Consider the following 22,650-nt stretch of genomic DNA (forward strand, 5'->3'; position numbering starts at 1 on the left):
ATGACACAACAGAAATGTCTTTCATGCCATTTCTGCGCAGCTCCTGTCTTTCTGCTCTCTGTTATTTTCTCGGTCTCCCCGAATCCAACCCTCCTTTATGCGTCCTCCCCCAGCTCTCTTCTCTTTCTTTTTATTGCTCTAATTTATTTTTCTCTTGGCGGCCTTTCTTTCAGCTTCTCAATGCGGATCTTAAATCTTTCATACTTTATGAATACATTAATAAACTCCATATTTTCTTCCATCCTCAGCCACTTGTTTTCAGAATACCATAACACACCTGCATTCCTGTTTACATTCCTTAACACTGCATACTTTTCCTCCTTTAACTGTTCCCCCACACACCGTGTTGATTCAGTCAGTCCTGCCCCTTTATCCACTTCTCTGCACTGATGACTTTAACACTTGAGACATGGATTTCCTGTCAGGACTCTAAGTGCTTCTTGAGACACATGCACACACACTGCAGAAGCAGCCACGGGCTATTTCAGGTCAAGCTTGGGATGAGGACGCAGGGTAAAAGAAAGAGCACTGAATGAAAGTGAGTGTGATGACAAAACTATAATGGAGCCCGAGGGAATTCTAAAGCGTCGCAAAGAGAATGTGAAGGAGACTTAAAGGACAGTGGAAGACAAATACCAAAAGAAAAACTTTATTTTTTCATCTTTCGTCTTTGTTAGATGTTTGATTGTGGTTTAAACACTCTAAAAGTAGCTTCTTCCTTAAGCGGACTCAACCTCTGATCTTTCTGACGAGAAAAACAATGACGAGCAGTAAAGTTTAGTATTCCCATGGATGCAGATTCCCCATCCAGATTTTCTGGATTCTACAATTATGAGATCCACCCATTTGTCTGTGTGTCTGTGTGCAGTGATTGTTTTCTTACTGTGCTGTCCCATGAGCTGGTAAAGCTTGGTCAGTGTCTCGGCGTGCTCAGAAGCCGGGTGGTTCGGCGGATGCTCTGGACAAGAGCCGCACTGCTTTGAGTGAGGGGGTGGCGTCTTGCTGCTATAGCTGCACACAAAAGACGGCAGAATGGTGGGATAGTTCATCCCCCCGTTCAGTCGCCCGAGTAATGAGCCCACGCGCTGGGTGACAGCGGTCGGGTTATCGCTGTTTCCATTTGCACTTCCCCTCCGAACGGTAAGCGACTTCATCTCCAGTTCCTCCCCGACTTTGATGTGTCCTCCTCTGTCCACGTGCTCTGCGGTTGCCACACTGACGGTGTGCTGCCCGCCATTGCTGAGGCGACAGTGCTGATGCTGATGGTGTTGTAAAAGGTTATGGATTGGCCTCAACCACAATGCGTTACCTGGGCCTGACCCTCCACAGCCCCTGCTGGAACCGTGGCCGTGCCCATTACCGCCACCATTACTGCCTCCACCACTGCCATTAGGATTCACCTTTTTACGACGTTTACTGTTCAGAAAAAAAGAGACATGAATAATAATTAAGGGTGGCTAGTAATAAATAGTAATATTTATTCAAGATAGATTTTTGTTTATTTGTGTTTGCATCAGAATGCATTTCTAATATATTCCTGGCAGGCACAATGTAATTCTGTGAGATGCACGGTTGCCAAATCCCACAAAATGATTGCAAATTAACAACAAAACATAAGAGGGATGGATGGAATTAATATATTGGGTCCTGGAAAAGTAACATTGGTTAATTAATTTATATATTTGTTTATTCATTTATTGCTAGGGGAGAGTTGTTGAGTGAAGATCTTTTTGTGGTATTTTGCTAATTTACTGATCTCAACTTCTGAAAACAATTAACTAGATAACGAGAATTAAAAGTATGTGCTAATATAGCCATATCAGGTGAGCCTGTCACGGAGCCTGGCAAGTCATTAGGGAACAACGCATTTCATGACCGTCTGGCAAGTGGTTAGTGGCAATGGGTGAGAAATCAAGTGCAAAAGCCTCAGTCACACGGGCGTAGATGCCACTGAGTGACCAAGTGGCCAACATAGGTTGGATAAAATAGGTATTCCCTAAACATTTGGCAAATGGTTGCTGGAGGTCACTGGGAATTGTTATGTGGAACTGGTCTCAAGAGTTGCATGGTGATCCACCAAAAGATTCCTTGTTATTGTTTTGATTGCTAGGAGATATCCACCATTGTGCAGTAGTAGTAGTGAAATGGAGAAAAGTGTTACACAATTCAGAAATGGAGACTTTTCATGAAAGTGAAAGCTGGTTTGCAGTGCACTTTTACGACAGCTCAGATAGTAGGTATTGAGTGTTTACAGACAAGTCACAGTCTTCCATGCGAACTATGGGTGACCGCAGCAACCTGCTAGCAACCAAAACAACTGTAAGGAGGTTTTTTGTTGACTATCCTCTTTGTAAGTGACAGCCAGCAACCCCCAGTGACAACTCACGAACGCATTTTTCCATAGGTTGCCATGAGGTCTCAGACCAGTCTCTAGGCCTGTTGTGACTGGGGTGTTAATAGTGCAACTTACGTTATTCTAGCACCGTGCTAAAAAGCACCACGTGATGGTTTCTCTTTTTGTTGCATTGTGTTGGATTAGAGATTCTTTTCATCTTACCAAAGTTACTTGGCATTTTTAAGCTTGATGTTGAGGGCTTTAGAACAAATTGTCCATTACATTTACCAATAAATTTTTGAGCTATCGATCTCCACCCTAAGTAACAAAGTCCAAGTTGCTGGTTTTTTGCTAACATCACCACACAACACATTTATTGCTATGTCATTAGACATTCCCAGACATATTCTACAGACCTGAAAAAAACAACCTGTAACGTACCTGTGCCAGCCAGAGTATATCCTCTGGAGCCTGCGTGTTAACTTGCGGTAAAGATGGCTAATGTAGCGTAGCATCTCTTCATAGCACGAGCCCGGCTCGCTGTAACTGGCAAGTGTGGAGTCGTTTGACATGTAACGAGCACGCTGCTCCCGCATCAGTGCATTCTCCCTTTGCTTTGTCTCGGAGAACTGGGTGGCGATGACCACGAGGCACAAGTTGATCATGAAGAAAGAGCCCACCTGTTTGAAAAGGGAAAGGTAAAGAAAGCGCAAAGAGCTGCAAATGTGATAAAACCACAACAACACCGCCTAAAATGATATAGTATGTTTAATTGAGTCAAGGCCTGCTCCATAAAAGTGTTGATTTAGTGTCATAAAAGTCTTTCACCTTTATTTCTGTATAAAGAATCAAGACAGTGTTTACTTTATAAATATTTGACTCACTGTTGACTTTATGCCTCCTTATGGTGTAAAAAATATAAGGAGCATTATTAGAGCTTATTCATTATTTAAGATGCTGCCTGCTTGGTCGAACACTGTAAACACAAAACTGAACAGTTTTTTAGTTACTTAGAAATAATTACATTTAAATGATCCTCCAGTGAGGTGGCTTTGTCCTTACTATAACTTTGAAATGTCAACTCAATAATGAAATGTATGCTAAATATGTCATTAGTGTGTGGTACTAAAAGATGAATTGCAAATTAGATGAGCACTTTCTCCACCTGGTTATTAATTCCTCATTTCGTATTGAGAGCACTTAAGCATAGTCAATCTGAAGATTGACTCCAGTGTCTGTTTCTTAGTTGACTAGGTCAATTAAAAATCCCAAACCAAGGAAAACTGCGTCTAAAGACAGCTGTCTCCTCAACAAAAAGTCGATCAGGCTTAGAAAGCTGCAGGCGTTCACATTTATCTGGATTAGTCCTTTGCAAAAATGAAAAATAATGTCCTTTAAAACAAGATATTTTGGACCCAATCAAATGTCTTGTTGTTGCTTCAAGGCTCTAGCAAAACAAAAGAATATAAAGAGAAGTTAAACAAAAAAATAAAGAGGTACTTACAATAATGAGCAGTATAAAATATATAAAATTATAGAAGGAGTGAGCATCCATGACATAGTACATGATGTCTACCCATCCTTCCAGTGTGATGACCTGGTGATAGAGGACAAAAAGACAGAGAGTGGGAGCCTTTTAGTTTCAATAAAAAGCAAACATTCCTTTATAGCTCTGCCCATTACTTTTTCTTCAAAAACGGCATAGACACCCACACGTGTACACCAATACCCAGAGACACATACGTACTCCAGTATACAGCAATCAGATTTCCAGTTATGTTTTTAATGGCTATTCCTCTGAAGAAAGTCTGCAGTGTCCCTAAAACATGTTATAAAGGATGTGTGTGTTTGTGTGCGAGTGCTAGTGCAGAGGAGCGACACATTTGTCTCATGTAGCCACTATGCTAATGAGCATCTGAGATCCTGAGACTTGAAAACGGTGGCTCAGTTCAGCCAAGCTGATAATACAATCACACCTCAACATTTACACCTCAGCGGAGCCTGAAACACCACAGCAAAAACTGGCGGAGCATGCACAATAGCAGGAATTTATGTATATTAGGCTCAGATGCCAGCACATACCTCTGTGTAAATGGAAAATTGTGAACAAACATACCAAAAACAGACACCGCACATGCATAAAATCCCCCTGTACACAAACAGGTAGACATGCACACACAAACACCCAGAGGAGACTAATCTGCTCTCTTATGCAGAAGATTTACCAAGGAGTTCATATGTGTCAACTGCAAGCGTATGCTAAACAAACCATACATAGGTACAAAACATATTTAGCCAAGAACATCTATGCAGGTCTTGTAAACTGTACATTTAACACCTGATTACCTCATTCACTTAACTAACCAAGAATTTAAATGTCACATATTTTGTAATCAGTTCCTGATTAATTCACCACAGGATTCATAATTCATTATGGACGTGGGCAAATGTAAATATAAATCTTGGGCTGTGTTAAGCCATTTTGCGAAAGGCAACTCTAGTATATATGTGAAGGAGCGATATTATGACACCGTGTAGCTGAGAGAGAACACAGAAGTAAACAGATTATCCAGTGGCTTCCAGGCCAAGCTCATCATCTACTGACTCATCTTTAAAATCAGACAGTACCCAGTGCTGTAATTCATCTAAATGGCTTGCACATGCAGCACACAGCACGCTCTCTGCTGTCACCTGTGAGTGGCTTCACCCTCGCTCTTATTCTTTTGTTTAACAGACCACTTTTGGGTCCCTCCATCCCAAATGACCCTCCTCAGAATCAGATGGTTTGTTTGTACAATAACTTTAGCGTACCTAATGAATCCATGCAAAGTTGAACTCCACTCCAATCTACTTGTTTAAAGGAGAAAGGACACTGTTTTCAAGGATGCGAATGTTCACATTTTGGACAGAGAAGACAGATGATTTAAGAGAAAAGCAAAGGAGGCCATTGACGTCCACTGTGAACCAGTAATAAGTCACTACTCATCGCATGGATCTGCATCTATACCACCAGCAGGTGTAAAATATTCAAATCTGCATGTGAGTGTGGGGAAAAACGTGGATTTGTAGCCACACTCTGTAAGTTTATGAGACATGTTCACATCATTTATCTAGATAAAAAGCTAATCTTACTTAAGACTCAAAGTGCTGCTTATTAAACCAACCTAAAAGAGAAGAAAAATCAGCAAAAATTTCTTAACCCGCCCATGGTGAGCTGAGACCACACATACGCGGGAACAGAGTAAACCTGTGAGAACCAAAGAGGGATTAGTAGTCTGTTATTAGTCCATTTGTCTCTGTGTGTCTTCAGCATTTGAGCTTTTTAAAGTAATGCGAAGGTAAGACTCGGTTTGAGAAAGTCAAGTCGTGCAAGTCAAAGCGCATTAGACACACAGACAGATCTACAGTACCAGCGAAACCAGCACATATCTACTAGAAGGGATAAAACTCATATCACAACAGTACAGACAGTGTTAGCACAAAGGGTGTGATAGGGAAAAGCCTGTCATGGTCTTCTGGGGAGCTGGAACCAGCAAGAGGGGAGAAGAGGAATACACTTTCAGAAACTGGCATGTGGAAATGAAGAGGCTTTAAGGTCATGATGCATACCCACTGATAGCTTAAGAGGACTTTTTCCAGGATGAATTTCAAATTTATACTATTTTAAGACAAAAAATAAGAAATATGACTATGTTGGAAAGTTGGATATTTTTGTTAGAAGGCTATCTTTCTGGTTCAGTTTCTTACTGGACTGACTTTTCAATATCGCTCACGTTTCAATGTTGTAAATATTAGAAATGCAACAAACAGAAACATCGACGTGATATTGTGAGCTTGCAAAAATACAATTACCTGGTTTCTGAATGCTAACTTCACTGTATTTAAACTCTATTCCAGATCAAGGAGACACAGAATAAGCCTGATTTACTCTTAAAGTATGGCGTTATTTTTGTGCCACTATTCTGAGCGCACGTAAAAAAAGTTTGCAGGTGCAACTGTTGTATTTTGAGGAGAAATTTATTTTGAGCGAAGAAAAGCTGAATTTGAGTGAACAAAATTCATTGCTGTGTGCAAAAACTGTATTTCAGTGTTTGCTATTATCCACACACACACACACAATAGCAGCCCCTCTCGCTCAGTTTTTGCATTTGCGCTCGCAATGTGTTGCTTGCGCTCTCAACATTTCTGCCCGTGCACGCTCAACTCTTTCTCTACACCGTTATATTTGTGCCACAAAACCAGCCAATCACAGACTTGGATGCAAAAGAAATCTGATTGGCTGTTCTGGTCTCCAATCAGCTTGAAATGACGAAATGCAATATCCCAGAATGCATTTCGTCCAAAACTCAAATGAGGCAGTGGCGGAGGAACACAGAGTGGCATACCGGGCATTTACCCGGTGGGCCGATGGTGATTTTTCATTTTTATGTTTGTTTGTTTTTGTAACGGTATAAACAATGAAAGGTGGTGGATTAGCCAATTGGTCATGATCAACTCTGGGCTGGACCAATTACAATACATCCGTATTGAGGGGAAAAGGAACGCGATTAGTCCCGTACTTCAGCTAGAATGAAAAAGACACAAAGCTGGAGTTATTCTGTCTTTACGCTGCACAGCTGCCTCTTCTCCCCTCATTCTCTCTCCCTCCCTCTCCTGTTGCTACTTCAATCATGAAACTGATCTTGTTTGCGCCAGAAACAGGAAACCAGCGGATATTGCGCTAAACAACAACAGCAGCACGTTCAAGCTTGATCAGCTGTTGTTAGAATTTATTTAAAATTAATTTCTAGTATCAGCTGATGTTTGCTGGAGCAACAGCTGTAAAAGCTACTGCTCATGATATCAGTTTGGAAACATGAAGGTGATACAAATCATACATATATACCAACAAGACAGTGTACGTCACTGTGACAACAGCGTTTGTTTTAGTTCAAAGGCTTTATGGTTTTTCCTATAATACCTGGTGGTGTAGTCGGTGATTTTTTTGTCAGTTCAGCCTTATATATTATGTTTAACCCAAGTGACCACCCGGTCAGCTGGTGGGTAACAGGCATCTCCGAAAACATTAGAGCAGTTATGCAAATATGTGATGTCTTGATGGATCGAGCAGATATTTGAAGTTTACACAGCACCATTCTTGCATGAAAATATCTTAAAAGTTTATTTTGTGACCCAGAAAGAGTAATATTTCAAACTCTGCCACTCTGTGTTCCTCCGCCACTGCCTCGTTTGAGTTTTGGACGAAATGGATTCTGGGATATTGCATTTCGTCATTTCGAGCTGATTGGAGACCAGAACAGCCAATCAGATTTTTTTTGCATCCAAGTCTGTGATTGGCTGGTTTTGTGGCACAAATATAACGGTGTAGAGAAAGAGTTGAGCGCGCATGGACAGAAATGTTGAGAGCGCGAGCAACACATTGCGAGCGAGCGAGCGCAAATGCAAAAACTGAGCGAGAGGGGCTGCTATTGTGTGCGTGTGTGTGGATAATAGCAAACACTGAAATACAGTTTTTGCACGCAGCAATGAATTTTGTTCACTCAAATTCAGCTTTTCTTCGCTCAAAATAAATTTTTCCTCAAAATACAACACTTGCACCTGCAAACTTTTTTTTATGTGCGCTCAATTTTTTTTTTACGTGCGCTCAGAATAGTGGCACAAAAATAACGCCATATTAAAATAGTAAATGGCAGTGAAGACAGTGACGTCACCTTTTGGTTTCAGAAATCCATCGTCATCTTGGTTGCAAAAAAAAAACACTGGCTGTCAAACTGCACGCTCACTGGCTAATGTCTTGTGATTGACAACAAGTTTTACACACAATCTGATACCCTCATGTCATTAGCCAAGAAGGTAGCAAAATCTATTAAAAATTATCACTAGCAAACCAACATGAGTAGCCTAGCTTATATGTTAGCTTACTAGCCTAAGTTAGCTTGGTAACCTAAGCTAACAGGTAACAGAACTTAACAATTATTTATTATATTATATAAATTTGTAAAAATTTGAACTGCTTAACATTTGTTCAAGAAGAGATATTTATTAAACAAAGGCAATGTTTTCTTTTTCCGCCATATTCCATAAACTAAGACATTGCAACAACATGAGTGGTCAGTTTCAGTGTTGATCCTGGACAAACACTATTATATTGGATGCACTGCCGATGGTCAGGGTCTGAAAAGGAAAGCCAATGGTGAAGTGCCTCAAACCTGAATACTCTTTAATGGCTTCACTAACCAATGGCTGAAAAACTCACGCCCACGCTCTTGTTTTATAATGCAAATTGGACATCTCTGATTTGTTGGTTAGGAGGATAGAGTAACGTCTAACCATACCATTAGGCTTCATTTATTTATTCCATTTATATGATTCATTTTAAGCCAATATTAGTGTGAAATGTCATTAAGCTGAAGATTTTCATTTATATTATGTCAGTGTGAGGAGATGAAATTAAACCCTGAGACAGGTGAGAGTAAACAGTTACTATGTTCGGTATTATGTGACATTTTCTAGTTTGAGGTTACTCTATATGGATAAAATGCCCAGTCCAAATATTGTCTTTGGTGATTTTACAAACAACAAAACTAAAAACCAAAACTATGGCAAACAGCAAACACTGTTTTCTGTGTTTTAGCGTCTGCAAACAAATCTGCACATTTGCCCCCGCTTACCTGGAATATGGCTATCCAAGCATAGCCGATATTGTCAAAGTTGACAGCTCCCTTGTGAGGGTTGAGCTCCCCTGGGCGGCAGACGTTGTAGTACTGATTCCAGTTAACACAGAAGTTACCGCTGGCCGCGCCCTCCCTAATCACAACTGAAGCCGGCAATGTGCATTCGAGCCCGTCTTTAGAGGAGGGTGGCACATCTTTGCAACGCCGCATCCCGTTTTCGCGTGGAGCCGAGCAGATAAACGGGCTGTCTTCACCTTCCTCAGACATGTAGTAAGAATTTAAAGACATGTTGGACATTCTGGATTAAAATAAGAAAAAGAATAACACAAATATCACTGAGAGCACACGCATGTGGGCAAACATAAAAACCCCACAAATTACAGTCAGTGTTCTCTTCTTCCAAAACATCTCAGTCAGAGATTTCAACTCTAATCAGCAAATCATCTCAACAATATGATAATGGGATTGATGAACTCTCTGTCTTATAATTGCTTAGTGGCCTAAAAATCAAATCATGACTGCAGCCAATACGGCGTGTTATAAACCTCAACACAAATGACAGATGATTTTAATGAGGTTTCTTCTCAGTTATTTCTGGTTTGCTTCTCTTGTTTTGGGGGATCTATAGAGATAATATAGTAAGTTTGTATTTCCTGTAAATAATCTTAAAAAAAAGCTCCAGCTGCTCCAGTCAGAGACGAATAAGTGATAAAAAAAAGATCGATGGTTGGGTGGCTCGCCCTCTATGGCCTCTAAAATATTTGTCTATCCACTCCACCTATGTTTCTGCATTTACACGTAGCGATCATCGAATCAAAGAGCTACCTCGAACCCTGGTTTGACACAGCCGGGTAGCGGGGAGAAAAGATCGACCCCTTTAACAGCCTTTCTGCTCTAGTGTTCAGCACTTGAAAGATACAATAAATAGAAAGCCTGTTATTATACCACATTCATGTTTTTATTCTTACAAGTTGCCATTACACTTTGAATGCTTCAATTAAAAAACAACATGGCCCTTATTTTATGACAAGATTTTTTTAAGCCAGCCATTTATTGGTATCCATGGTGACAGCTGTTTCCTATTTGTGGTAGAGAGTGCTGAGTGCATCCCACAGATTACCTATTTTATTTATACTCCTCCCTTTAAATTGGAGAGCTCTCCACAATAGTTACTGCGTGAAGTGATATTTGTGCCCGACTAACACTGAAGGCTTTAGCAACCGTGCACTGCTTTATTTCCACACTATTCCCATAATTCCTTTTTTTCCCGTTGTGGTGTGTTTGCCTAATGCTGCCGAGCCAAAAATCATGTTCCTTATTTTCCATAGGCTTTATAACAGCCAAAAGCTTCGGTGTCATGAGAAAGTGTTTGCCCCTTACCCATTTCTTACTTTTTTGCATATTTGTCACATCTGTATGCTTCAGATCACCTAAATAATTTCAAAATTAGACAAACATAACCCAAGTAAATAAAAAATGCAGTTTTTAAATGAGGAGCATTTGTTAAGGGAAAAAAAGTTATCCAAACCCACCTTTCCCTTTGGGAAAAAGTAAATTAACTTTATGGATACTCCCAGACCTGATAAATTAAGAAATGACTTAAACACAACCTGTCTGACAAAGTGAATAAGGCTAAAAGACCTCAAAACACACCATGCTGAGAAAGTTACTGACATCCGTCAGTCTGGAAAGGGTTACAAAGCCATTTTAAAGGCTTTGGGACTCCACTAGCCATAAATGGAGAAAACCTGGAACAGTGATTCCAAGAGCACATCAGCAACTCATCCAAGAGGTCACAAAAGAATATTGAAAGAAAAATAAGACATCAGAAAGCGGGCAAACACTTCTTCACGGCACTGTATATGATAAGAAATGCCTGCAACACTCACTAAAATAGGGAATAAAGGGAAAAAATCAACTGAAATTGTGGAGACGCTTAGTGCAAGAGTTTCTGCGTGTTCATATGTTATTTCAGAGGGCTGTGATTCATTTTGTCCTGGAAGTCAGATAGATTTGTTCTCTGAAAGGAATCACAGCATCTTTTATATTAAGTATTAAGCTGTGGTTTTCTATCGGTCTTTCTTATCTACTCAAAGCAACATTAACTCTGGGACAATTTGTGCCATTACATCAAAAGCGCAATTAGTTCATGCATCTTTTGGCGTTGTGAGGATGTGGCTACTGAAGCAACTTTTGTTATTTTTCTCTTGCGTAAAATCACTCCCCACGGCTAAAATGATGACTGAGCTCGATTTTGGCTGTTTGTGTGTGTGTGTACTTGATTTTGAGGGAGTAAGCTTGTCTACTGTTTTTGTATCCAATCTTGTTATATCACAAGACGAGAAAAGCTAAATGTGAAAAAATAGGTTCGTCTAGTATTCCCATAATGTATGCCGCATAGAAGGAAATGCAGCGTTTTCCTCTCCCGTCTTTGGTAACAGAGTGAACACTGTGTTCTCTCTCGGCTGTGGGTCTGTCAGTGCTGACTCGTTTTCTGTCTCACATCGACAGAAGCTGTATCTTTTCTTAGTTTCAGGTCAGTACCTATGGTCTGCCATTTCCTACAATCTGGACTGAGCAAGAAAACTTTTTACACATATTCAGGAATTTTATGGTGCAGCGGTTTAAACATTTGCCTACCAAGCAAATGATTCCTGGTTCAGTCCCGGGAGGAGGTAGTGATCCATTGGATGTTACATCAGGAAGTCTATCCGGTGTAAAAATCTGCTTAATCAAATATGTAGAGCTACCAGCTGTCGCGATCCCGTGTGAATAAGGGAGCAGTCGAAAGTAGCTTTATCATTTCACTCTGCAAAGTTAAAAGTGTCTCCTGAATTAATTTCCTCTTGTGCTGATAAGTTCTAGGTCTTTTTGGAGATGGTTTTCAATTATCCTAGGTGCTAATTTAAATTCTTTCTATTGAGGGACACAGCATGTTTCTAGAATACCTATATTTTTAGCCACATTATCTACAAAGATGGGGTATTTTTATTTCTTTGTCTCAGAGTACAGAAGCCAGCACATTGACCTGTTCTTATTGATACAGCATTGCTCTACTTCTCTGCATTGTGCATACTCTAACAAGCTAGAAGTTCTATATTTTCACTACTGCTAATTGTCACTCCAGATGAAGACACAAATTATGACAGGACTCAAAAGGGAGGAAGCTAAAATATCATATTTGTCAAGCAATTCTTAGCTTTACAGACTGAGATTGTACCTTTCACTCTAGAGCCTGATCGATTTATCAGTGGGCTGATATTAGTGGTCGATATTAGGTATTTGCTGATGTACCGGTAGCAACTTTTATAACGACTGATAAAAGACCATTTAAAAAGTGCAGAATAGAGAGGAGAAACACCCTTCAACCATGTTAGGACTGTTGGATTACATAGTTTGTCCACCAGAGGGCGCTCTACAACCTTCCTGTTGGCAACATGTGCTTGTAGCGCCACAAATAAAACAAAACGGCCATAAACGAGTAAATAAATAACTACACATGACGAATGTACGGGAAATCGGTTTACATTCCATGTTCCTGAAAGAAAAATATATCACTCGATATATCGATATATTGAGTTTTACATCCCTAAACATTGGTATTGGTATGATCATTCAGGCTCTCATTCACTCATCCCTTTTTTTGTCTGTTTTCAAGGAAAATGATTTTGAATTGGATTCCAGTTTTGCCAAAATGTATCATTTAAAAAATCGAATCCAGCTTTGACATAAAAGAGATTCCTATCCTACATCACAACCCGGAATTCCTTACGCATCTGGCAGGAAGCAGCGATTGCGCAGCAGTCCCTCCCACAACTGGACTCCCACAATGCCGAAGATGAAGAAGACGAAGAAGCAGAGGAGCAGAACATTTCCCAGCATCGGCAGAGTGTCTAACAGCAGCGTCACCAAGATCCTCATACCTACACAGTGGGATACAAACAACAAAGATGTGTGACTAATAGCACCCGACATTCATGACAGACATAATATAAAACCTATCCGACCTAGCCTTTTACTTTTACCTTGACGAGCTCTATTAATCTTACGTTTTTGGATCCAACAACTTCATCCTCGCTCACGATATAATGACAACAGATGACAATACTGAAAGTGACAGACTGACATCGTTTCATCCTCTGGGATTTGAACTCACAGCTTCCTTGTGGCTACTATTATCTAACCACGTGCATTCAGCATCCATCTCCCATGTCAGATCTGCTTAGCGTCAGCAGCATCAGGGATTCAGTCCCTGAGGTCCTCACAATGTCCCCTGTCTCCTCCTCCATATATCACAGCTTTGTCACATTGATCACATGTGCAGTGGTATGATATTATTATTCTTTCTGTGGCACATAGTTACCAGTTTTTACCTTTGCAGTGATAATTAAATTTAAATCTTCATCCTGAGACCAAACTGTTTGTGCAGTGCAACAGCGTGAGAAAACTCTACCTGTAGCCATTATCATCATCAGTGGAAAACAGAAACAAAAGTCTTGTTTGCCAGTTTTACAGTTATCAGAATGGGCCTAAGAATAAAGATAATAGTATTCCTATTAAATCTGTGCCAGAAGCTAAAGAAACATTTTATTGCCAATGCAGTTATTATTGAAATGTGTAAAATGTGACTATCCTTGCTTTTACTCTTCTTATTATTAAATATACATAAAAAAAATCATATATGAATGAGTCACATTTAGATAAAAGCTGTCATTACATTGCTAATTGTAGTCATTCATCAGGTTATCCATCTTGTTGAGTCCCTGTTGCCTCATTTTAGTAATCGTCTATCTTTCATTTTAATGTCACTGGTAATAATTTCTCTGAGTGACAGGTTTAAAATGGTATTTGGTATGGCCACCTTTATTTTTAATAACAGTCTGAGGCAAACTTTCTTGTAATGTCTTCATGTAGTCTTCAGGAATAGTTCTCCGGGCTTCTTGAATGACATTCAAAGCTCTTCGATGGATGTTGGCTGCCTCGTGTTTACTGTTGTACCCCTCCCCTGACCTCCTTCGTACAAAACCAAAAAATTCAAATTTGCATTTACCCCTCCTGGGAGAAGAAACAAACCCCTTTGGGAATGTGTCAGGAAGGGCATCAGGCAAAAAAATGTGCTAAATCACATGTGTGGAGCCACCTCCTGTGGCAACCCCTCGTGAATTAGGGAGCAGCTGAAAGTAGCTACTCTATAAGACCTGCTGCCACTGATTTTCAGTCCAGTTCTTGTGTACTTTTGCATAACTCAACCTTCTCTCCCTGTTTCCCTTCCCTGAGAATGGCTTCATGACAGCAACCCTTCCACTGAGACCATTTCCGATGAGGACTCAGTGAACAGTAGATGGATCAGATAAAGGCCAGATGCATCCGTGTCCAGCTTTCAGGGCATACATTTCAGATACTGATCATTTGCTGTAAATAAGTTCTTTAAGCCTGCCACTTCTTCTTTTGTCCTCTACTTGTCAAACTTATTGCGAACTAACTGCACACCATGTTAAGTTATTCCAGCTCAGCTAATAGCTCTTTGGGAATCATCTTGTTGGTGCAAAAATATAATTTTATGCCTGCCAAACTGTTTTACCTTTTGGGATTTTTCATAAATCCAATAAAAATAAAATGGCAACAAATTATTTGTTCTTGTAACAAAACGGCTACAATTTAAAACTGGTTGTGTGCTAAGTTTGCTAAGTTTGCTAAGTTATGCTACGACGCATGACTGTTTCATGCCTTGAGTTAAGGGTCTTTTCTACTTTTATACAACTTTTACTTGAATTTTTCATAGGTCAGTGTTTAGTGGCTTAACAAACAAAAACGCATCCCTGTAAAAAAAAAGTTTGGGTAAAAGAAGTGGACTGAAAATGAGTGATAAAGGAGCCAATTTCAAAAGAAAGACTTAAACTGCCCTTCAGAAATTATGGGGGAAACTATTACTCAAGACCAAGGAAGTCTGGTTTCTTGGAATCCTTGGACTCAAAATATAAAAAATTAAAAAAAATGTATTTTTAAAAGCCAGAACTACTGTCACCCACAACAATTTTCGCTGTCAAGTTGTGATGACAAGAGACTGGCTTGAACCACCAGAGAAATCACCCAAGTTTCTAAAGATGCCCTTGGAGATTTTGTTATCTGTGCTGTCAGCTTGTGCTTTTCGTTCATGGGCACTCACTTACCTTTTGTTTTTGCTCATAACAAGAAACTGACATAGTAAGAAACTGAGGAAGGCTAGTGCTTTTCTAAACCCAGTCATGCAGTCAAAACTAGACAGATGGCTGAAGAATTTGCGATCATTTCACGCAGGGTAAATGTAATTGTTTCATGCACCATAACAGGCTTGCGCTAACGCATTCACTTGACGGTAAAAGTATGTGACTGGGAGTGCACAAGACAGTTGGCAGAGATTTTGCAAAAGCCCCCTGCACGTATCAACCTTGAGAACATGAAATAATCAGAGTGCAGTGCTCACTGTTTCTAAGCTACAGCACAAAAGACACAGTTAACATTTGTAGTTCAATGAATATTTCCCATCCTCTTAGGCAGAAAGAAAAACAGAAACCTGGCTCGCTCTTACAGACATTATATTTATGGTGAAGGAAAAAAGGAAAACAGAAGAGGCCGAGTGTCAAAAAGAAAAAAAATGAAGGAAACAGACTCATGCTATTCATCATTCAAGGGTATTTTGTTGTGTGTACCTGTGAGCATATGAACATGGCCTTTCAGGTATGTTTGTGTCTTGGGGCAAGAAAACTCAAGATCACTGACCTTGAATCTATCTCTAAGCTAGCTGCGTCTTCATTGACATTCTCTCCCTCCATCCTCTCTCTATCTGCCTCCATCTACCAACCCATCTTTAGGGAACAACTGAACACTTGTTGCAGTAATAATACGTTTTATTTCACCTTGTGCACAGCTTTAAGCTTTTCCCAGAGCTACTGTTAGCTTGGTGATAAGGTTGACCCAGTGTGTAAGACTGTCTGTGGTCTTCCATGCTATGTGACAGTGTATGAGTTAGCAGCAGTGCACCCCCCAGTGTCACATGGTAACAACTCCCTCATGAATGTGAGGTCATCATCATTCAAATTCCCCAAAGAAAACTTAAACACACACATATATCTTTTAGCCATCTGGTGTAATCTGGTGTAAAGTATATATGTGTGAAAGTGAAATACTTCAATTTTTATTTTTTTGTTTGTTTTCATTTGGATGATTATGGCTTATAGCTCCTGAAAATCAGTAATCAAGTATCTCAAATTCTTCAAATATTTCCTAAAAGGATTTAAATGCAGAAATGTCTATAAAGTGACGTAGGTGTTACCACAAATGACTGCATCAGCGTGGCATGGGATGGACGCAATCAGCCTGTGGCACTGCTGAGGCGTTAATGAAGCCCAGGCTGCTTTGATAGCAGCCTTTGGCTCGCCTGTAGTTTTGGATCTCTGCTTCTTATCTTCCTCTTGACAAAACCCACAGATTCTCTGTGGGGTGCAGGTCAGGTGAGTTGGCTGACCAGTCAAAAACAGTAATAACCTGTCAGCAAACCATTTGGTAGTAGTTTTGGCGCTGTGGGCAGGTGCTATGTCCTGCTGGAAAAGGAAATCTGCATCTCCATAAAGCTTGTGGCAGCACAAAGTGGTTTAAAATCTCCTGGTAGACAGCTGGGTTGAATATGGAACTGGGTAAATACAGTGGACCAACCACCACCATATGGTTGGGTGTGCTAAACTAAGCCAAGATATATGCAATTATTTCACTTTATGTGCAATAAATCTATAATATACATGGAAATTTATCTTTTTTAAATCCAATCAGAGAAAAGGACCCTTACATAAATACGTATATATTAGGGGTGCAACAATACTCGTATCGGTGTTGAACCATTCGATACAGTGCTTTCGGTTCGGTACGCATATGTATTGAACAATACAAAATTTTTAATTTATTTTATCAACTTTTCTTCTGACGATGCTGTCTGTGTTGAGCGCTCAGTGGATCTGCGTTCGACTACTCCGCCTAGGCTACACTGTCGAGTGCAGATCCAGTGAGCGCAGCGCAAGCTAGCAAGACAGAAGCTAAGCTCGTTGCAACATGGCAACTGCCTCAATGCTACCCGAAACTGAACCTCCCCCACCCTCATTCAGATCCGGCGTTTGGAACTATTTTGGTTTTCATGTGAAGCATGACCCTGATGGTAAGCGCGTCATGGACAAAAGTAAAACAGTATGTCGGATGTGCCACGCAATGCTAAATTACATTGGTGGGAACTAGTGCGTTAGCGCAGTTAGCTCGTTAACGTGCTGACGCCGTCCAGCCTCACGCACGGGGCGATCCGCGGTAACTTGTTAACCGAGATTTGCCGCATTATGGCGTTAGTGTCATTTTAACGAGATTAACGCTGACAGCACTAGTGGGAACACAACGAATATGACTGCACATTTACGCCGACATCATCCTAGTGCAAAGACAAGTGGAAGCAGACAAAAACAACAAGCACGCATGCTACAAACTTTACCCGAGTCATTTAGACAGCCGTTAGCACATGATTCTCCTTATGGGGACCTGATATGTTTAATATGCTGCTGAGAATATAGCCCAGAAGAAGCGTATAGTATAGCTTTTATTTTGGAAAGAGCCATTTCTCTGTAATAAACTGTCTTTTCCAAAGATGAGTGATTTCTCGATCTGATAGATTTATTTATTTATTTTTTTTTTTGTTGTTTCAGCAACATTACATTTAAAAACTGTACTTTTGAGTTAAAATATATATTTATAATTTTAATAAATGACAAATTAAAAACGCATGAACATTTTTTTATATCGAAAAAATATCGAACCGTGACACCAAAGTATCGAACTGAACCGAACCGTGAATTTTGTGTATCGTTGCACCCCTAGTATATATATATTTAAAGGTTACCAATACTGGCAGCCCGAGTCCGGAAATACACCTTGGCTGCTTGCCTAATGTGTATGCTGGTTAATAACTTTGTAAGTTGTTATGACACCATTGTGTAGTGATCCCTTTTAGCTGTAGATTCATGGTTATTTCTGTCCCAGAGCTTTTAGGAAATTGACAAACTATGTGCAAGATCCCACTGGCTGGCACAAAGTGAGATGAAAACCAAAGTCTTGATCATCGGTCAATTTACCACGCAGTGCTGAGAATAAACACAGCAAAACATTGCTCTGTCTTCCTTAGTTCAAAGTGAGTAACACCAGGCAGATAGAAATATACAGCTTCACATTAATCATTGGGGAAATGCTGTAAAAACCCTGCATATATGGGAAAATATGAGCCAAACCATAAATAAGAAATTGGCCTACTTGGTACTCTGTTGATAGCCCGCAGTGGCCTGAGTACTCGGACGGTACGGATAGCTGACAGACTGGCATTGTGGCCATCCAGGGAATACTCCAACATCCTGAAGACATGGTCGCAGAGAGAGAGAGAGAGAGAGGTGGAGAAGGTTTTACTTCATAGACATTATAAAAGCGAAATGGTGACCACACACACACACACACACACACACACACATTTATGTCTACACAAAACAGCAACAACAAGAAAATGAAATGAAACACTAACAATCTAATAAAGGTTGTAATTGAAGCGACCCACATAATTACTGTGCATTTGCCATTTAATTGCATGAAGTCAGAAGCACTTTTTCCTCTGTATAGTCTGTGATACAGCATACAAACATAATGAGTGTGACAATGAGCAGACAGAAGGCAATAATGATGGTCCTAAACATGTTTACATTTTTTTTCTCTGCAATTATGTGGAGAATGTGCCTCATAACAGACTGGCTAACGAATAATAGAGAAACATTGCTTACTCCAACAAGTCTCCAACTGATAGACAAGCTGACAGAAACTTACATAGATATATATTATATAGCGTAAGTTGAATATTATATTGCTTTATACAGACGAACTTCAATATTTATTTCTGCATCCCTATTTGTTCCTACCCTTCGTTTAATCAACATAAATCTTATGGATATGTAGGTGGAGCAAAACTAAAGTTTATTTAAATAGTTATTCGATGTAAAATAAGCACAAGGGAAGTGTGTGCCAAAGTCATGGGATCAGTCTCCATGTATTTCAAATTGGGCGTGGTGAACCACCGAATGAACTACAACTTGTATGTGTGAGGTGTAAAGAGCCCTATTTATATAATATAGGAGGAAGAAATAAAGTGCTTTTTCTTTTTTCTTTTATCCTAAGCAGACTGTTAATATTTAAGCTGCTGGTGATAGAGATAATTGAGCAATTAGTGGAGATGAGCAAAAGGCACAGTGGGATACCAACCCTGCCATGACAATGACAAAGTCAAGCTGATTCCACTTGTCATCAAAGTAACACTTGGAGCCAAAAATTCCCAGGGCCACCATCTTGATAACCATTTCCACCGCAAAGAAAGCGAAGATGCAGTCATCCAACACCTGGTCGCAAAGGATAAAGTGACAAGAACACAGACATAAATAAGCTTTGACAACAATAAAACGAAGAGGAAGTGGAATCCTTGCAAAGTGAATGATTCTTTTTAAGTCTCCTTATCAAAACAGTCGCGTTCTGAACCCCCAAAAAAGTGGAAATGCTAGAGGAGGTTTTCCGACAAAGAGTGCTTTTATCAGTTAGTTAGTTTTATCCCAGCAGGGAACAACTCGGGCGTACTATGTTTATGGTTGTGTCTCAATTAATTAGACATTTATTACAGCAAAAAGAATGTCTCTCTTTGAATATAATGAGAACATCTCAGTGTGCCAGGAATCAGCATCGCGCTACAGTGAAAGCTTATAGAAATAAATGGGCGTGAAAAGAGGAAAATGACTAATTAAATTTTTTCATGAGTGTTTATATGCATGTGGTTGCATACGTGTAATTATTTAAAACACTGATTGAGGTAGCTTAGTTAAAATAAAAGTAAAAAATATGGTTCTTGTCTTTGTAGTGAATGGTGCTTCTGTTGAAAAAACTCTTGAACATGTCAGTAAGTTAATGAACAACCAATCAGCTGCTGACATTACTGCATACTGTGTAGCAGGCCCAGCTGACAGTGACTGAGTGCAGCACTTACCTGTAAGATGCGACACCACTCTGACTTGCAGCTAACGTCCTCACAGGGCCGATACATCCCCAGAGTCACACAGTTGAGCAGAATCACCAACATGGACACGTGCTCAAACCACGTGCAAGAGCAAGTTAAGGTCAAAACATATGTTGTGTGAATTCAAAAGCATGCAAAACACAGACTGTATATAGTCAAAGCAGCCTACTGTAAAGTGCCTAAAACCTGTATTATTGATAATGGCCACCACAGGGCAACATCTTTTTTTATGAAAGGTCCAATGGAATAGAAGCCTATGGGAAAATGACCATGCAGATCTTTTGATTTATGACACAATTGAACACTTTCTTGGTTACTTTATGACCTAAACCGTAGGAGCCAAGTCGGCAGTTTTTCCTTAACTCAGGGGGAAGCATACATCTATAGTGCTCTTATCTATCCTTACATGCTCAAGAAGTAAGACAAACTTAAGAAAAAGAAAAAAAATGTGCAGCAGCTGTTGCAAAATTAACTATGTTCCATAGGCTAAAATGTTTGCAATTGCTAACGTTATATAAATGTAAGGTAGCCCAGCAGTCCCAACCCCCGGGCCATGGACTGGTACTGGTCCGTGAGTCGTTTGGTACCGGGCCGCAAAAGTTGAGGCTCGGGTGTGAAATTGATGGTTTTCATGGTTTTTATCATAATTTTTTTATCACCTTCATCAGTAACTTGGTTTCCCTGGGTCTTTTCCCGTGTGTTATGAATAAATCTTCTTTTTTTTGGTACTGGTACTGGTTTTATTTTGTTGTATTTATCCGTGACACCTTAACGGCCGGTCTGTGAAAATACTGTCGGAGATGAACTGGTCCGTGGAGCAAAAAAGGGTAGGGGCCGCCAATGTAGCTAACATAATGTAAGTAATGTAAGGTTATTAGGCTACTCAGCAATCATCATCATGCAATTCTACACGTACTGGTACTAACAATAAAGGTTTGCTATTTGAAAACCTTTGTCCTACTTTCCCATTACAAAGACTGGTTGTTCATTTGGAAGGTATGTTGATCTCAGATGTCACCTCTGACCTGACTAAAAAAGCACTAATGAGTAATCTTTCCTTTTGCTGGATTTTGCTGGTCCTATCCTTTTATCGTTTTTTGGTGGTGAGTGAGATTATCTATTTAATACAAAGCAATAAATTTTGAGAGGTTTGATGACTGTGGATTTTTTTTTCCTTGAATTTTTGTCTCTGTGGTGTAGCATAAATTATTAACACATAATGCCATATTGAACTACTATTCAAAAACAGACATAAATGGAGTTTCTGTCTTTGATGTGCTTTGAGTGCATCAACACAGATGGCAATTAAAACTGGATCTGCATTTCTGAAAGAAAAAAATACGTTAAATCTGAAGGCGTGTGTCAGATGCAAAATCGAATCATTTCTCTCATTCGGTTTTTATTTGTATCCGATCACACAAAAAGCATGTGGAAAATATATCAATTCACAACAAAGTCATAACCACAGTAAGAACAAACATCGGTGAGCACATCCGATGAGCACTAACAACATGTGGAAGTATGATTTTCTATCATAAATCAAACCAGGTTACAAAAACTCAAGCAAAGTCATAAATGTATATACATCACAGTGCGGCTGTTCATTTCAGAAGATGTGTCATCATCTTAATGGGGGAAAAAAATTATACCCAATGGAGGAGATGTTAAGTGAGAAGAAGGGATATAGGGAGAAAGACCGGGATCGCAAAATACATTAAGGAGGGAAAATGACGTGAACGTGATTAGAAGGAAACCTAAATCAGAGGCTCTGATGCTGCTGTTTTTCTACTTTGGTTGGCTTTTACCCCAAACACACATCCCACACATTTTCTCAGGCACATTATACACTCAGTGATCTGGTGTGCACACTGAACTGCAGTGCAGAAGTATTCCCAAGGTGGAGTACTGTTCTAATTAGAGAAGGAGTTAAAGCAGAAAACAAATGGTGACTATTGTCTTCCACATTACTCACGGACAGTCTTATGAAGCGCACGCAAACGTAGGGATACAAATATTATATGCTAATTACATTATGCTTGTTTTCCACACACAAATGCACAAACACAGATACACTTGGGACTTAACGCTGTGATCGGAGGCCAAGACAGAAGTTTGTATCAGCAAAAAAATTTGACCTCAAATAATGTTTTCTGTCCTGAGGTTGTTTGAGATGCAACTGCAGCCTATTACCACGATAGGAAAATATCCTGGATTTTTTTTTTTTATTTAACCTTTATTTAACCAGGAATGTTTTAATTTGTGCTGGAACACAATTAGTTGTTTTTTTTTTCTTCACATTCTCATATGCTAATTTTGTGAGCGTGTGCATGTTTTAGTCAGAAGAATTGAATTGCAAACATAGATCCTAGGGTTGCTTCATAAAATTTCCTTTTCTTTTTCTATTTTCTTGGAACACAGGCACAGCAATGCAGGCAAATCGTTGCAATCATAGCCATATACCCAACACGTCGTTAGCATGAAAGTTTGCAAACAGGAGGCATGGCACCACAAACACATTCATACCAGACCTGAAA

The 22,650-nt window shown here is 39.7% G+C and overlaps 1 protein-coding gene across 3 annotated transcripts in view; it reads right to left on the reverse strand.

The window, feature by feature from the left end:
* The window catches only part of cacna1ha (calcium channel, voltage-dependent, T type, alpha 1H subunit a), a 124,451-nt gene that overhangs the window by 41,452 nt on the left and 60,349 nt on the right, over positions 1-22,650 (reverse strand). For all 3 annotated transcript variants that reach the window (XM_013277411.3, XM_019358062.2, XM_019358063.2), the window contains exons 3-10: positions 20,087-20,198; positions 19,318-19,451; positions 18,328-18,425; positions 12,782-12,932; positions 9,007-9,307; positions 3,840-3,932; positions 2,777-3,015; positions 884-1,416 (exon numbers count right to left, since the gene is read on the reverse strand). In XM_013277411.3, the coding sequence (XP_013132865.2) occupies positions 884-1,416; positions 2,777-3,015; positions 3,840-3,932; positions 9,007-9,307; positions 12,782-12,932; positions 18,328-18,425; positions 19,318-19,451; positions 20,087-20,198 (1,661 nt within the window). The remainder of the gene's footprint in view (positions 1-883; positions 1,417-2,776; positions 3,016-3,839; positions 3,933-9,006; positions 9,308-12,781; positions 12,933-18,327; positions 18,426-19,317; positions 19,452-20,086; positions 20,199-22,650) is intronic.

Source organism: Oreochromis niloticus, linkage group LG4, assembly GCF_001858045.2.
Source record: "Oreochromis niloticus isolate F11D_XX linkage group LG4, O_niloticus_UMD_NMBU, whole genome shotgun sequence".
Classification (NCBI taxonomy): domain Eukaryota; kingdom Metazoa; phylum Chordata; class Actinopteri; order Cichliformes; family Cichlidae; genus Oreochromis; species Oreochromis niloticus.